The 15,194-nt window shown below is 37.4% G+C and overlaps 1 protein-coding gene across 10 annotated transcripts in view; it reads left to right on the top strand.

The window, feature by feature from the left end:
* Positions 1-15,194, top strand: part of PDE4D (phosphodiesterase 4D) — a 1,156,670-nt gene that overhangs the window by 1,131,473 nt on the left and 10,003 nt on the right. For 9 of the 10 annotated variants that reach the window (XM_084880599.1, XM_084880598.1, XM_084880600.1 and 6 more), the window contains 5 exons: positions 8,669-8,762; positions 9,922-10,094; positions 10,692-10,790; positions 11,626-11,790; positions 13,419-13,518. In XM_084880599.1, coding sequence (XP_084736725.1) covers positions 8,669-8,762; positions 9,922-10,094; positions 10,692-10,790; positions 11,626-11,790; positions 13,419-13,518 — 631 coding nt within the window. Of the gene's footprint in view, positions 1-3,069; positions 3,403-8,668; positions 8,763-9,921; positions 10,095-10,691; positions 10,791-11,625; positions 11,791-13,418; positions 13,519-15,194 lie in introns of those variants that run through there. The other variant, XM_084880605.1, reaches the window with a different exon arrangement.

Raw genomic sequence — 15,194 nt, 5'->3', positions numbered from 1 at the left:
CAGTCATAAACTGACAATGTCATAAACTGACAGCGGAGTGCAGTGATGACAGCGCGGTGCGGGCCACATTGCAAGGCCTGGCGGGCTGGATTTGGCCCGCGGGCCTTGTGTTTGACACATGTGCTCTATGAAGAGCACAGACTCACAGAAGCCTTTATTTGCCTCTCAGCCCTGTCACATACAGAGCAAGTACCTGTCTTTTCACCTTAGCATGGGGATAATATCTATCTTATTGGATGTTGTGTGAGGATTTGAGATAAAATAGATAAAGCTCTTGGTGCATATAGGTGCTTAATAAATGTTGTGGTATATCCATTACCGTGCTCTCATTAACATTTTCAGATGGTTAAGAGTGGTATCTCTCTGGCCCCATCCACATTTCTCTTCTGCGTTGTCTAGACTCTTCTGCAGGTTCTAGTCTGTCTCTCATAATGGGAAAAATGAAATGAATGTTATTTTATGTCAAAGCTTTTAAAAAAAGATTTCTTGTTATCATCATCTCCATTACTGAACAGGTTAGGGACTTACATACAGTTGAATCTTATGACTGTGGTTGACTAACTACTTTGGGAACTATAAAGAAAGAATGAATGAGCTCTCTTTCTTGCTTCAGGCATCCTCCATCCTGATTTAAGAGTCACAGTTCAAGGTAACTGAAGCAACTAGAACAGCAATCCTTAACACTGCGAGACATTCAAGAAATTCCAGGGTACACTTACTGAGGAGTACTCCTGGAATTTTATGGGCAGAAGCCAGGGAGACTATATGTCCTAGAATACACAGGGTAGTCTTTACCAGGGAGGGTCGCTCCATCTGCCAACAACCATTCATGTAGGTAATTCACATATGATTATCTGAGCCTAGAACACAACTACTTTTTACATATTATTGTTTCCTCCCCTTCTCTTTTCTCCCTCCCTCCCTTCTCCCCCCCCTCTTTCTCTCTCCCTCCCTCCCTCCTTCCCTCCCTCCCTCCCTCTCTCCCTCCCTCCCTCCCTCTCTCTCTCTCTCTCTCTCTCTCTCCCTCCCTCCCTCCCTCCCTCCCTCCCTCCCTCCCTCCCTCCCTCCCTCCCTCCTCTCTCTCTCTCTCTCTCTCTCTCTCTCTCTCTCTCTCTCTCTCTCTTTCTCTCCCCCCCCTCTCTCCCCTTTCCCAGCAGCTTCTTCGTAAATTCGGCATAGGCTTCCTCATAACACGGCAGTGTCAGAATAGTCAGACATTCTCACAGGGTGACTCAGGGATCCCAATAGCACATTCAAGGAGCCCAAGGTGAAAGTTGCAGTCTTCATGTGATAGCTTCCACAGTCACACAGCAATTGCTTGTTGGGTAAGACCCAAATCAGCTCAGATTTGAGGTAGGGTAATGTTGCTTGTGTAGGAAATGGACCTCTGTGATCCATCTCCACCTTGGTCAGCTTTTGATGGAATTTAATGAATTTCCCAGGGCAAACAGAATGTAGAGAGGAGGAAAGAGGAACAAAGGTCTGTGCACGTGGGCCAGCATCATGGTGGAAATCCCCAAGGTGCCTTCCTCAAGTAGACAGGGGAGGTGGAGGCAGCTAAAAAGGCCTCAGCCCGATTTTTTTAAATGGCCCAATGGGAGACAGCAAGACCTGGGTGACACATGAGGAAACTGGTGACCCCATAGTACTCAGCCAATGAGGAACCGGAGGAGGAACTAAATAATGTTTAGTTCCCCACTCCACATGTTCCTGTCCAGTGGGACTGACGCCCGCTATTGGGAGTGTACTGAAAGTTTCATTTTCGCCATACTCTGTCTCCAAGTCCATCATTTCAATTCGGAAGGTGAGCCATTTCTCATACTCCCAAAGAGGCATCTTTGGAGACCAGCTACGACAGTACCCAATTTTACCAATGAGGAACCCAACACACTAAGAAGTGAGATTGATTATTTGTTGAGGATGCACTAAAGGATTTGAATTCAGAGTCTATGTTCTTAGTAGAACTTTCATCAAATTCTTTTAAGATGGTTTTTTGTTTTTGTTAAACCCGGGGATGTTTTTTTCATTGATTTTTTTTTTTTTTTTTTTTTTTTTTTTTTAAAGAGAGTAGAAGGGAGAAAAAGAGGGGGAAAGAGAAAGAGAGAGAGAGACATCAATGTGTGAGACAACACCAAATGGTTGCCTCCCCCTCACACCCCAACCCAGGCAGGATGGAACCTGCAACCAAGTTACATGCCCTTGACTGGGAATCAAACCCATGACTCTTCAGTCTGCAGCCAATGCTCTAACCACTGAGCAAAACCAACCAAGTTTAAGATGTTTTTAAGATAGCACAATAGGAGAGGAGCATCAACAGGAAATCTTTTTTTTTTTTTAAATCCCCTCCTCATAGCAAATTAGTAATGAGAAAGCCTAAGCAGTGTTACCCAACATAACAATAGGAGCTGAGAACAGCCACGCCACACCAGTGAGGAAATGTATCACTGTCACTTCCATTTGTGAATTCTGGACATGACTGTATTATTTTATAATCACACTATGCTTTTATGTTGGTTAGAGGAAGAAACTTTGGTCATATCTGTGTCACCAGGGAAGCCACTTGTTCTGTTTTGGATTTGAGAGAGAAAGCAATTAAAATGTCTGAGTGCCATTCTCAGAGCAGCCTTTATTTTGAAGAAAGAGAAGTCAGAGAATATTAAAGTTCATAGAAGTGACTCCAGAAGGATTGGTAATCCTTACTTAAGAATGAACTATGAGTTTTGAAGTGTTTCATGGTGGTTATTCATCACTGGGAGAGGGAAACCCCATTCATCTATTCACAGGGCAGCCTCACTGCAGGGATACCATTTTTAAACAAGTTTACCAGAGGTTTTGCCCTTTCCAACCAATCACAGAGCACCCTGGGCCTAGTCCACGCCTCCTGACCAGATAGAGCCGGGATGGAGTGCCATTGGTGCATAGTTGGGGTTTTATGGGAGGGGTTTCTTGTCACTCTCCCCAGCTTCCCTGCAGTTCCTTATTTGGTAGCTTTTGACAGAACTTAATCTTTCTTGCAGCTAAGCATATTGGCATACATTATTCATTAATCCCTGGAGCTCAGGGAGAGAAAGATGCAGACCCTTAGATCTTTAGATATTTCTTCATCACATGAATTTTCTTTATTCAGAATAGTCGCTGAATTCTGTTCCATTCTGGAGCTTTACAAGTGGCATATGTTCCATGGGAAGACGGCTGGATGTCGGATGGGATCTAATGCCAGGCTTTCTTCTATGCACTTAATTCCCAATAATCTTTAAAAGCCCACACACTCCGAGGCTAGTGGAGATTGTCAGTCTCTCAAGGTTTTGAAGATATACATACTTTAGAATCCAGTCTCTATATAATCAATCAAAAATGCCTGAAGCAAACTATTTACTGTCAGTGTCTTGGGGCTACATAAAGGTAAGGTTTATTGAGCCTTTGTAAGCTCCTGATTACTCATATTTTCTAACTGATAGTTTTAATGAATCACAATGGAATTAAGCTTTCTAAGCAATCTTTTTTCCTTAGACATGACTGCAGAAGAAATACGTGTATTTAGTCAAGATAAAGAGAATTTGTGCAACTTCTAATAGTTATAGTTTGCATGTTAAAATTGCTTTTTAATGTGCAGGGTTTCTTTGTCATGTTGTGCGGATTTCAGGTATGCTTGTAAATGTCAAGGTAATTAAATAAACCCATTGGAAATAAATTATTGAGCAAAATTACTTATACCGGTGTATGGGTTTCCGTTAGTTTGAAGTAAAGTTTATAAAAATTAATTTGTGGCTCTTTCTAAAAATCTGCACTAGTTTAACCTGATGAAGAGTATGTTTTGTTTTGTTTTCACCTTTGGATGAAAAGCTCTAGATGACATTAAAAATTGACATTATTTGACTTTTTAAGTGACATACTGTTAAAATGAAAGCTTGATTACTTGTAAAACCTGAAAAAAATATGTTTATGTGATACTGCTACTTTTGTTCATCTCAAGAAATGAATTAATACACTGACTTTAGCAAAATTGTGTTCCTGCTTGGCAGGCTTCTTGCATGCCCCTGGCGGCTGCTAGCCTGGTGGTCTCTCTAATAGAAGCAGGAGGCAAAAACCTTTTTCAGTCCTAAAAGAAGCATCACTTCCAAGGTCAACATTTATTCTTGAACATTTGAGTATATCACAGTACATTGTTTTTAAGAATCCTTTTTCAGTACTTTAAGAACGCAGATTGAAATATGTTTTCATTTTCTTTGTTTCTTTTTAAAGGAAATTTTACCATTTGCTGGGAGATTTGCCTGCAGTCTAAGAAAACTTATTTCAGTTTTAATTGCCCAAGTAGTTATGATTACCCACCTCCCTTTTAATCTGTGGATGGTTCGGGTGACTTTTCTTTTTTAATGCAGATTTTCATTTAAATTTTGCTAACCATTTCTTGGCTTGAAATTTGTTTAATTACAGAAAAGGATAGAGGGTGATAAAGGAATCCCTCCCAATCCTCCCAGAAATCATCTCTTAGCTTTTAGACAGTTCATTTTTGGTGCATTTTTTGAATGGCTTTTTGTATTATGATTATGAACAATACCTCTAAGAACTCAGTATAGAATTTTAATATGTGTTTTTTTAAGAAAATTTTTGCTGGATAGCTTTATATTGCAAAAAAAACCCAGTATAATTGTTTTACATTTAAGAATAAATATAATTTAGTTTTATACATGTTAAAGGAATTATTATTATACAGCGTGTACAGTATTCATTTTAGCTTTTAATGCTATCTATCAAACCTGTAGTGTTTGACAGTGCAACATATTTAAATGATTTTTAATAGAATATTATGGAAGACAAGCATTTTCTTAATGTTTGACCTTTGCCACCTTCTTAATTATATGCTAAGAGACTATATAATGTCCCCAGAAACACATTGGCATGAATGCAGAAATAAAGGGATTAAATTTGAGAGTATTTAAATTTTTAATTATTTTTCTTCCTCAACAGTCTTAAAATGTGGAGTATAAATTTGGGAACTGGAGTTTAAAAGGCAAAATAGAATATTCAGTTCAACTGCGTTTTCACTTTCCTTTGTGTTTTAAATGCTGCACGCAGACTTTCTGGTGCACAGTGAGAACAAAGGATTTGAAAGCATTAACTTGCAAATCTTTTTTTCCTCCAACAGTGATCTGTATGTTATTTCAGACTATTTAAATAAAAAAACAACTAGAATAACTCATCAGGAAATATTTAGAGGTCACTTTTAAAAATATCTAAAAGCTCAATTAAATTGTTCTGCATTTTACAGTCAGTTCTTTTGAAAAGCAGTTCTATCTTTTATCTCTTCTACATCTGTAAATTGAAAATATAGCATATGTTTTATTACCTTTTTAAATTATTTTCCTCCTTATAGTTATATAGTCATTCTAATCAATTTTAAAGTGAGAGAAATTTTCCTTACATTTAAAAATTATTGTTGATTGGTTTATTTTCTTTATATCTAGCGACACACTTCAAAACCAGATTGCAACATCAACTCCCAGTTGAGAAAGCACTGGTGGTAATTTTTGTGGTTATTATTTTAGCCTCCCTGGACTCAGTGTTTTATCTTAAAAAAAAAAAAAAAAAGAGTTAATTTTAATTTCTTTTGGAAAATGCTCTTATGTTATAACTAGATTGACACTTTGAAGATTGTCTTAGATTTCCCTCCCCATTCCCTTAGGAAAAAGGGGGTCTGCTTAAAATATTGTCTCTTCTAACTATGATAAAAGGAAAGGTGGACTTCCTTAGATCACCTCTCTAGCACCTGAAGGGTTTCTCTACTCCATGCCTTTGGGTTTTGAACAAAAGTAGGAGAGTAATCTGGGATGTATATGATATAAAAATAATCAGTGGAATGAATAATCTATAATTTATCAGTCAGTACAATAGATTACTTTCACTGGCATTTTTTGCCTTGGTTATGTGTACTTTACTGGCTTATTTTGATTATTTATATAAGCAAACTATCAGGAAAATTATATGTCATTCTTTATATTCCTCCAGATAAATTCAAGAATTTGTGTAGGGAATTGCAGGCACTGTGCCATTTTTCTGCTTTAGTGTCAGCAACATATTCCTTATACCAGGTTGCTTACAAGTTGGAAGGGAATTCTGTAAAAAACTGGGTCCCCGTTTAACTTTTTAATTCCCCTCCCCCTGCCCCCAAGTGTACATTGAGAGAAATAAACTACATGAAGGGCGGGTGGACATTGTGGTTCCTGTGTAGATTGTAGAGAGGCCAGGATTTGCTATCAACAGACTCTTTTGAACGAGTTTTGCCTAAAGATTTTTTTCTATGGTACATTTATACAACGGAATACTACTCAGCAGTAAAAAGGAAGAAAAATTTAACCCTAGTGGCAGCATAAATGGACCTGGAAAACATTATGCTAAGTGAAACAAGCCAGTCAGAGAAAGATAAATACCATATGATTTCACTCATGTGTGGGATTGAATGAACAAACTGAACCAACAAGCAAAATAGAGACAGATTCATGGATAAAGAGCAGGCAGAGAGCTCTGGTTAGGGTGGGGGTGTGAGTGGGGTGAGTGGAGGGATTGAGAAAAAAACGGGGAAAGAACTCATGGACAAACAATAGTTTGGTAATTGCAGGAGGGAAGTGAGGGGTAGAGGAAGATGGTATGGGGGATAAATGGAGTCGAAAAGAATAAAAAATAAGGGAAAAAGATAAATTTTAAAACTATTTTTTTCTAAAGTAAATTTTATTTGTTAAGCAAGGATTTACTTACCTTTTAGCCTGGTGCCTGGTATTATCATTATATTTTGAAGCCTGGTGACCATTTCTTACATGAATAATGTATTTGTTGGAATGAGTAGAGGAGGTAGATATTTAAATATGTACTTTTATAGGTGTAACTATATCCAAATCTTAAATTTGTCCTGCAGTAATAAAAATCACTATAAAAGGCCCATGTATATAGAAAGAGCTCAAATAATGTTGAGCATCCATGATGTGCTAGATTAAATACAAGACACTTCTTATTAGCTCATTTAATTATTTGATAGCTTATAACTTACTCAAAAAATACAACTTTATAAAACATGGATAGAAATGTTTTGAACACTATGGTAAATGTCTTGAGTATTCTTTTTAAAATTTTTTTTATTGATTTGAGAGAGAGAAAGCAATATCAATTTGTTGTTCTACTTATTTATGCATTCATTGATTGCTTCCTCTGTGTGCCCTGATCAGAGATTAAACCTACAACCTTGGTATATCAGGATGACACTCTAACCAATTGAAACTACCCAGCCAGGGTATAAATATTCTTAGAAGGCCCCAAAATTTACTTTTCCCCATGAATCATAATATATTATTCTAAGTAGCAATCCATGTTTTGTATACTGCATAATGCTAATTTTGAAAATATACATCCATACAAATTTTTAAATGCATAGAAGGAAATATAGCTAATTATGTATGGTTACCTCTGAGCTGGGGCGGGGGGGGGGGGGGAGGGGCGTTGGCTATACATGATTTCTACTTTTCTATATAGCTTTCTAGATTTCCATATCACATGTATTTTATGATCAGAGACAATTACTTAAAAAACAAACAAACGCATAAACAACTCCCTATACCTGTAAATTAACAACCAGAAGAATTTGTATTGGTATGGCCAGTTCTTCAGTTTTGGCTTTAGGATAATGCTAATAAGAATTCCTCATATCCAGTAGTGTTTTGAAATTTTTTTCATTGATCTTCTCAGTGCTTTGTGGTGATAAATTTTTACACCTAATTTAGATGATCATTAAGATTGACTTTGGAAGTAATTTTGCCAGATTATCTTGAGTTAGAACACCTTGGTATGAATCATTGCAGAGAAGAGAGATTTTTTAATTCTAATGAACAGATTAAATACTGAATTAGAATTACATTTTAGACCAGGGGTCTTCAAACTACGGCCCTCGGGCCACATGCAGCCCCCAGGGGAGTCTGATCCTGCCCGCCAGGTTTTTTGGGCAGTGAGCGCAGCCAAGGTGTTACAGTAGGGATTAGTAGTTCATATAGTCCTGCCCTCCAGCTCTCTGAGGGACCGTGATCTGGCCCCCACTTTAAAAAGTTTGAGGACCCCTGTTTTAGACATTACTACATGATAAGCTCACTACTGTCTTCCCCCCCAGACTTAAATGATAATTTATGGTGAAATTCAAAATTGCAAGGGCAACTATATACATGACTTTTTTCCGAGCAAATATCTAATAGTATAGTTACTCCATATATATAGAAAAATATTTTTTTTCCTGTATGTTAAGAGACATATTAAGGTATCTTAAAAGGCCTAACTGGGCAATTTTGAAAGTCAAAGGAAGACATTGAGAAGCAATTGATGAATGGGAAAGCATACCATCTCAGAATTCTGGTTTTAAAGGCTTTGTTGTGATAGGTAAATTCCAGGGGTTTTTTGGATAAAATAGGCACATGCCTGGCTCGATCGTAGAGGGTGTGCAGGAGGTCTCTCTCATCATTGATGTTTTTATCTCTCTCCCTTCTCCCTTCCTCTCTGAAATCAATAAAAAAAGTATTTTTAAGTGTCAGGACAGTTTAACAATTCTTTGGGCATATTTTCTGTATCTTAGCATATGCTTATATTCTTACACTTAAATTTTCATCTTTTTTTTTTTAATCTTTCTGTTTTTCAGTTTAAAAGGATGCTTAATCGGGAGCTCACCCATCTCTCTGAAATGAGTAGATCTGGAAATCAAGTGTCGGAGTATATATCAAACACATTCTTAGGTGAGAGTAACAACATGCAACTTCTAAATTTTCTTTTGAGTTGTTTGTTTTGGGAGGTGGATTAAAGCACCAACTGATTTTGGAAATCAAACAAGTGTTATGACTTCCATTTGTTTCCATTGATTATATTAATAATTTGAGCCTCTAAGCCTCTAAACTTTAGAACCTAAAGTGACAAAATGCACTTTTTATCTTTTAGTTTTATTTAGGACTTTGGGGTTTTTCTGAATTAAAGTTACATACTGCTAGTTTTTTCAAAGTACTAAACTGTAAAATGTATTTTTGAGATCTATACATGCATTCAACAAATTCTTGTTAAGTGCCAGTCACTGCTGCACACTAAGTATTTAATGATGTTAGAAATGGTCCCTGCCCTCAGTGGGTTGATAGTCTAATGGACACCACACCTGGTAAACTGGTGAGGCAGATAGAATATAATGGCTAAAGAAAAGCTTACTGATAACAATAGCTAACGGTATGGTGTACTGGGACACCACCACTTCCACCGCCCATTCCCAGAGGAAAATAAAATGCAGTAAGTGAGTCAACAACTTGAACATATCCTTGATTTGGCTTTGGTTTTACTTTAAAAACAAAATGCTGAATATCTTAGTAGCACATTCACTAAACAGACACTTACTAATCACACACTATGTGCAAGGATGAGTTAGGGGAGCTCACTCCCTTGAAATAGGGAATGAATGTACGTATACATCTTGTGTCTTTTATTTGAAAATAGCTTTTGTGAAACTGATAGTCATTTATCAGATAATATTGGAGATTCTCTATACTTCCCGCAAAACCTTGTTACATCATAACACCTAGCTCATGATAGTATAGAAATGTGAAATAGTGAAAGCAATCTAAGTCATTCAGAGGACCCATTTCGGTAAACTGTCAGGTTCACACACTATTAATTATTCTGCCTTGGGATGGATTTATTCGTTTGTTTATTTATTAATGGTATCAAACTCAGTCCACATCAAGTTTTAAACATTCAACTTCTCTAAAAGAAGCTTTACTTGGAAATATTTCCTGGAATATATAATGATAAATTAAAACCTGTCTAGTTATATATGTTATGCTTTTAAAAAAAGAAAAAAAGAAAAAGCTCAGGTAGAATTAATAGTAAGTGTAGAATATTTTCTCTATTTTTAAGATAAGCAACATGAAGTGGAAATTCCTTCTCCAACTCAGAAGGAAAAGGAGAAAAAGAAAAGACCAATGTCTCAGATTAGTGGGGTCAAGAAGTTGATGCACAGTTCCAGTTTGACTAATTCAAGCATCCCGAGGTTTGGGGTTAAAACTGAACAAGAAGACGTCCTTGCCAAGGTAAGAAAAATGTCGGTAATTGTGAGCATCCGTATGCAACAATGCCTTTTAGTGAAATTTTATTCCTTCTCTTTTAGTAAATAGATAAGTTATTAATTTATGGGCTATGTGTTTTTTTAAGATAGGAACACACTTTATACAACTCTTTCTAAATTATTTGGGTTTTATTAATACATGGACTCACACAGGTAGTTTGTGATGTGTGTTCTTTCCTTTTTTGCTTCTATGTTTGATTGTTTAACATTAAAGAGTTAGAAATCTATTTATTTTATCTTCCAGTTTTAGGAGAATAGTTAAGGTTTTATGAATGGATTTTATCTATTGAAGAAATGCTTTGAAATTTATATTGAAAGTATGTAAATATGTTGTATTGTCAAAGGCACGGGGTTAAGCAATGTTATTCAGTTTTTAGTACGTTCAAGTGAATCTGCCTAAAGTTTCCCCCTAATTACATGGTGCACCCATTATATTTTAAATGAATCACTTTTTTTAAGTTTAATAATCTTTTCATTAAAATCAGTAATTTTTACATGAATAGGTTCATTGTTTCATGTTCTACCTCTGATTTCTAATTTTTCTGTCTTTCTTTAACCCCAGGAACTAGAAGAGGTGAACAAATGGGGTCTTCATGTTTTTAGAGTAGCAGAGCTGTCTGGTAACCGGCCTCTGACTGTTATCATGCACACCATCTTTCAGGTAATGTGTTCCTATCACCTTTCTTCTCATTCTGTGCCTTAATGTCCAGCCTGTGAATTGTGCATGCATTGTATTTTCTTTACTACTCACCCTCTTTTGCATATATTGGACTTTTTTCCGATTTACCCCTTAACCTAGGGATTAATAAGAATACAGAAAGGTTGAAGTGTGGGTAAAATGCAAATAAACCAATGTTGTTAATTTTTTCCCATTTAAGGAAAAAGATACGATGTGGGAAAATTGAAGCAATTCATTAAAATTATGGTTTAAAAATCATCCACATGACCCTGACTCACACAGAGAATGGAATACTAACCATAAAAACTGAATCCACCCCCCTGCTAACTAATCTTAATTTTCTCACTGTTTTGTGTACTTCTCTTCTCCATATCGGTTCCTCACTCTTGTTGAGCTGCCTCTGCTCCAGCATAGGATTTAAATGCGAGTTGAGGCTGTAGGTACCCTTGGGACTGGAACGCCAGATTCCAGCCCTAGAAAGGATGTTACATTTCAGTTGATGTGACCTAGTGGCTGAGTCAGTGGCGCTAGACTGAGGCTGACTTCATGGTCTTGGGACTCAGACACTTCTGTAACTGGCAGCTCATTCCTCACACTACACATCTTGGGTTGAGCACTGTTGGGCTTCAGAAGGACAACTCAACTCTGGTTTTATCCCTGAAGTCCCTGGATCTTCCCAAAGATTTCCATTTCCTCACTAGATATCGTGAGAGTGCTATTTCCATTTCTGGTGTGTTTGTTGTTGTTATTGTTGTTAACACACTCTATGGAAAACCTGTTGTAAGGACAAATGTTAAGAGAATTTCTTTTCCTACAGGAACGGGATTTATTGAAAACATTTAAAATTCCAGTAGACACTTTAGTTACATACCTTATGACCCTGGAAGACCATTACCACGCTGACGTGGCCTACCACAACAATATTCATGCTGCAGACGTGGTCCAGTCAACACATGTGCTGTTATCTACACCTGCTTTGGAGGTAAATCTGGTTCCTAAAACTCTGAGAACACTAACTTGTCACTCATAAAAGGGCTCTTAAACTTGTATACTAAAGAGAATACAGTGCAGAAAATAATTGGCTTCATTGGAAGTATATTGAGTTATAACGTAAAAGATGTGGTGGTAAATAAAGTCTGATGATTTTGTTTGAGAAAGTTGACCAGTGATTTAGGAATTCATCTGTTGACTAGCGATTTTGGGATTCACTGCTTCCTTGAAATTACCTAATGGACATTCCTTAAAGCACATCTGTTAGGCTTCTATAATTTTAGTTTGTTTGTTTTTCTGGTCAAAATAGTAGTCTGATGGCTTTTACATTTATAGTCAAAGGATAATTATTTTAAAATATAAGCAATGCATTGATGTTTTTCATAGGATTGATTAGAAGGAAACACTTCAATTTTATCAAATCCTAAGAAGTTGTTTCATTAAATTGTTATTTAAGCAATTTTATTTCCTTAATTGTTTGGGAAAATATTTTTTTTCTAATATATTTTATAATTCAGATTGTTTTCATCATAGAACTATGTTAATATTTCATCATTTAGTGAGTGGTTCTCAACTGGGAGTGATTCCTTTTCCTTCTCCTCCCATCCCCCACCGGCATTTGGTAATATGTGGAGACATTTTTGGCTGCCACAACTAGGGGGTACATGCTACTGACATCTCATGAGTAAAGGCCAGGGATTCTGCTAAAAATATTTTAATACGAAGTGCCTTTCGTAACAGAGATTATCTGGCCCAAAAATGTGAATTCTGCTGAAGTTGAGAAACCCTGGTTTGAGTAAAAAATAATTTCTGATGCTCCTTTTTAATACTTAAAAATATCTAATCAACGGAAAAAATTGTATCATAAATTATAACATTAGGTAAAATATTTTCTTCCAAGATCATACTTACAAAGTTCACGAGTAATTCATTATCTATAGAACTCTTCCCAAAATATCTTCTGTATATATAAAAGGCTAATATGTTGTGTCAGACCAGTTGCTATGATGCCCACTGACCACCAGGGGGCAGATGCTCAACACAGGAGCTGCTGAGTTATAGTGACTTGGCAGCAGCGGTTCTCTGGTGACACACCCTGAAACCAGAGAGGAAGGAGCCCAGTTTCTCATGGGACCATGCAATTCCACATTCAGACATGGGTTATATTGTTGCTGGAACACTGCCGGCCCCGCAAACTTGTGTTTACGTTCCACACCCTATATGACAGCAACTTTGCAGAGTGCCCTCTCGCACTCCGGGACCCCTCAGGGAATGTTGGAGAGCTGGTTTCAGCTCAATACCCACAGGCCAAGCCAAGGGACCCTCCACCTGTGGAGGAACCCAGCTCATTCCACAGATGCCAGGGAGGGACCGAAACCACCAGAGGTTGGCCCCGGGCGTGTCCGGCCCTCTAGCCCAGTCCCGCCCCACTGGCCACCTTCTAATTAATTTCCTTTCAATGTGCACGAATCCATACCCAGGGTCACTCACTAGTCACAATATATTTTGAAACTTCATTTTGTTTTCCATCAAATTCTAGGAAGTAATTTTCCATTTGTTTAAATCTTAATATGTGTTATTATAGAATAGTGATGTTATCTATATTGTCTGATTTTCCAGGCTGTGTTTACAGATTTGGAGATTCTTGCAGCAATTTTTGCCAGTGCAATACATGATGTAGATCACCCTGGTGTGTCCAATCAGTTTCTGATCAATACAAGTAAGTAGAGTTAAATTTATTTTTGCAGAAGATATTTCTTTTGTCTGCCACTTTAGAACAAGAGTCTTTATGTACTTGGGGGTATTTCCAGAGCCATTTAGTTCTTTTGGAATGTGTAAACATGCATTTTAATGAGAGTGTGTCTTAATGTAATTTAGTTCTGAAAATTGTTATATCCCATGAGGTGTAATGCTATTTGGAAAACACATATTCCAGTACTTCTATAGAAATAATATGTTGCCATGTTAGTACACAGGATAATCCAAGTAAAAGTTGACAGAAAAGTTTAGGTAGTTATTTTGCCCTGTGTTTTATATAAAAAAGAAAAATGACCAGAATTAAGGTTAAGCCTTCCTCACTTATGTACGTCGGCACTACATCCTCTTCAGAGGCTGTAACTACTCCTTTCTCCTTCACCACACCCAGACCTGCTCTTGCCTATTTAAACCTCCTAATAAGGGCAGCAGGAACTTCTCATTTAACTTAATATTTTCTAACCATTGAATTTTTTTTCCCCTTGGTGGGTGACATTTCATCACATAACAAGTCATCACTGAATTTGGGAATATGAGGAGGGGTAGAGACTATTCAATACGGGGGATCTCTGACACTGAGCTGTCAGAAAATCTCTGAAGGCATCTTCAGGTGCTGGAGCTAGGTCACTGCAAGAGGTGTTAGCTTTACAGAAATTCTATTCCCTTGCATATTAGCCTTTTATTATATAGGATTGTAGGTTCCCGTACCATAACATTAGAGATAAGAATAGATTAGAAAGAAAAATTAAAACAACTGGTAATAAAATCACTGTTTCCAAGAATTCTGATAGGTTTTTTTAAATGAGGACCAGCTTTATTCTTCATTATGGACCCTCAAAGGGCAAACAGGCTTTGGCTGGCCCTGGAGGGCTCTGGCGAGCATCAGGGTACCGTGGAGTCTGGAACTGAAGCTGATCTTCAGTTCACAGACAAATCTGATGCTTTCCAAAGTGTGAGACCCACTGAGACAGATAATGGAGAAATTTAGAGGAGAATTAGAAGTACAGTGACAGTGGCCAAGGATGTCTGTTTAAGGTCATGTTGCTGATGACTTGCTTGAGGTGAAGGATAACTAACCCTGTTTTTGTAAGTATTTTGTTATTCAGTAATGTTGTGATGATCTCTTTTCTGTGGGACCACCGGGAGGTGAACCGTTCCCAGAGGAACTTTGATCGCTAATGTTTCCTGGAGGGTGGGGTGTAGTGAGGCCATATTATTCCTGAGAGAATGAATCAGCAACATCACCTGGTAATGGAAGTATCTCATGGTTGATCAGAGCCCAGGGCATTGTGAGAATGGTTGCCCTGGTTAGTGTTTGACTAGGGGTCATGCCAGCAAGCACTGTACTTCAGAAACAGAAGAGGCCTACTAGCCAGTAGCACAAATAAATCTTAACTTCATAGCATGCTATAATGAGTCCCTCTAATAACTTGTAAACTTGTAATAAAACACTTTGTGAGACACCCTCAAAACTATGTGATTATTTTTAGTTTGCAATAAACTCTCTTTTATGTAGACATTAAGTTTATGTTGCTCTTTCATGGATTGAGCATCAGCGGCTCAGACCAGCACACTTAGCACCTCAGAGCTGGTGCTGCCAATGTGTTCAGTGCGAAAGGTTTCATCTACATTTCCTGTAAT

The sequence above is a fragment of the Pipistrellus hanaki genome (assembly GCF_964339955.1).
Source record: "Pipistrellus hanaki genome assembly, chromosome: 4".
Lineage (NCBI taxonomy): Eukaryota > Metazoa > Chordata > Mammalia > Chiroptera > Vespertilionidae > Pipistrellus > Pipistrellus hanaki.
Note: the sequence above shows the minus strand (reverse complement) of the source record. Positions and strands in the feature narration are given on the sequence as shown.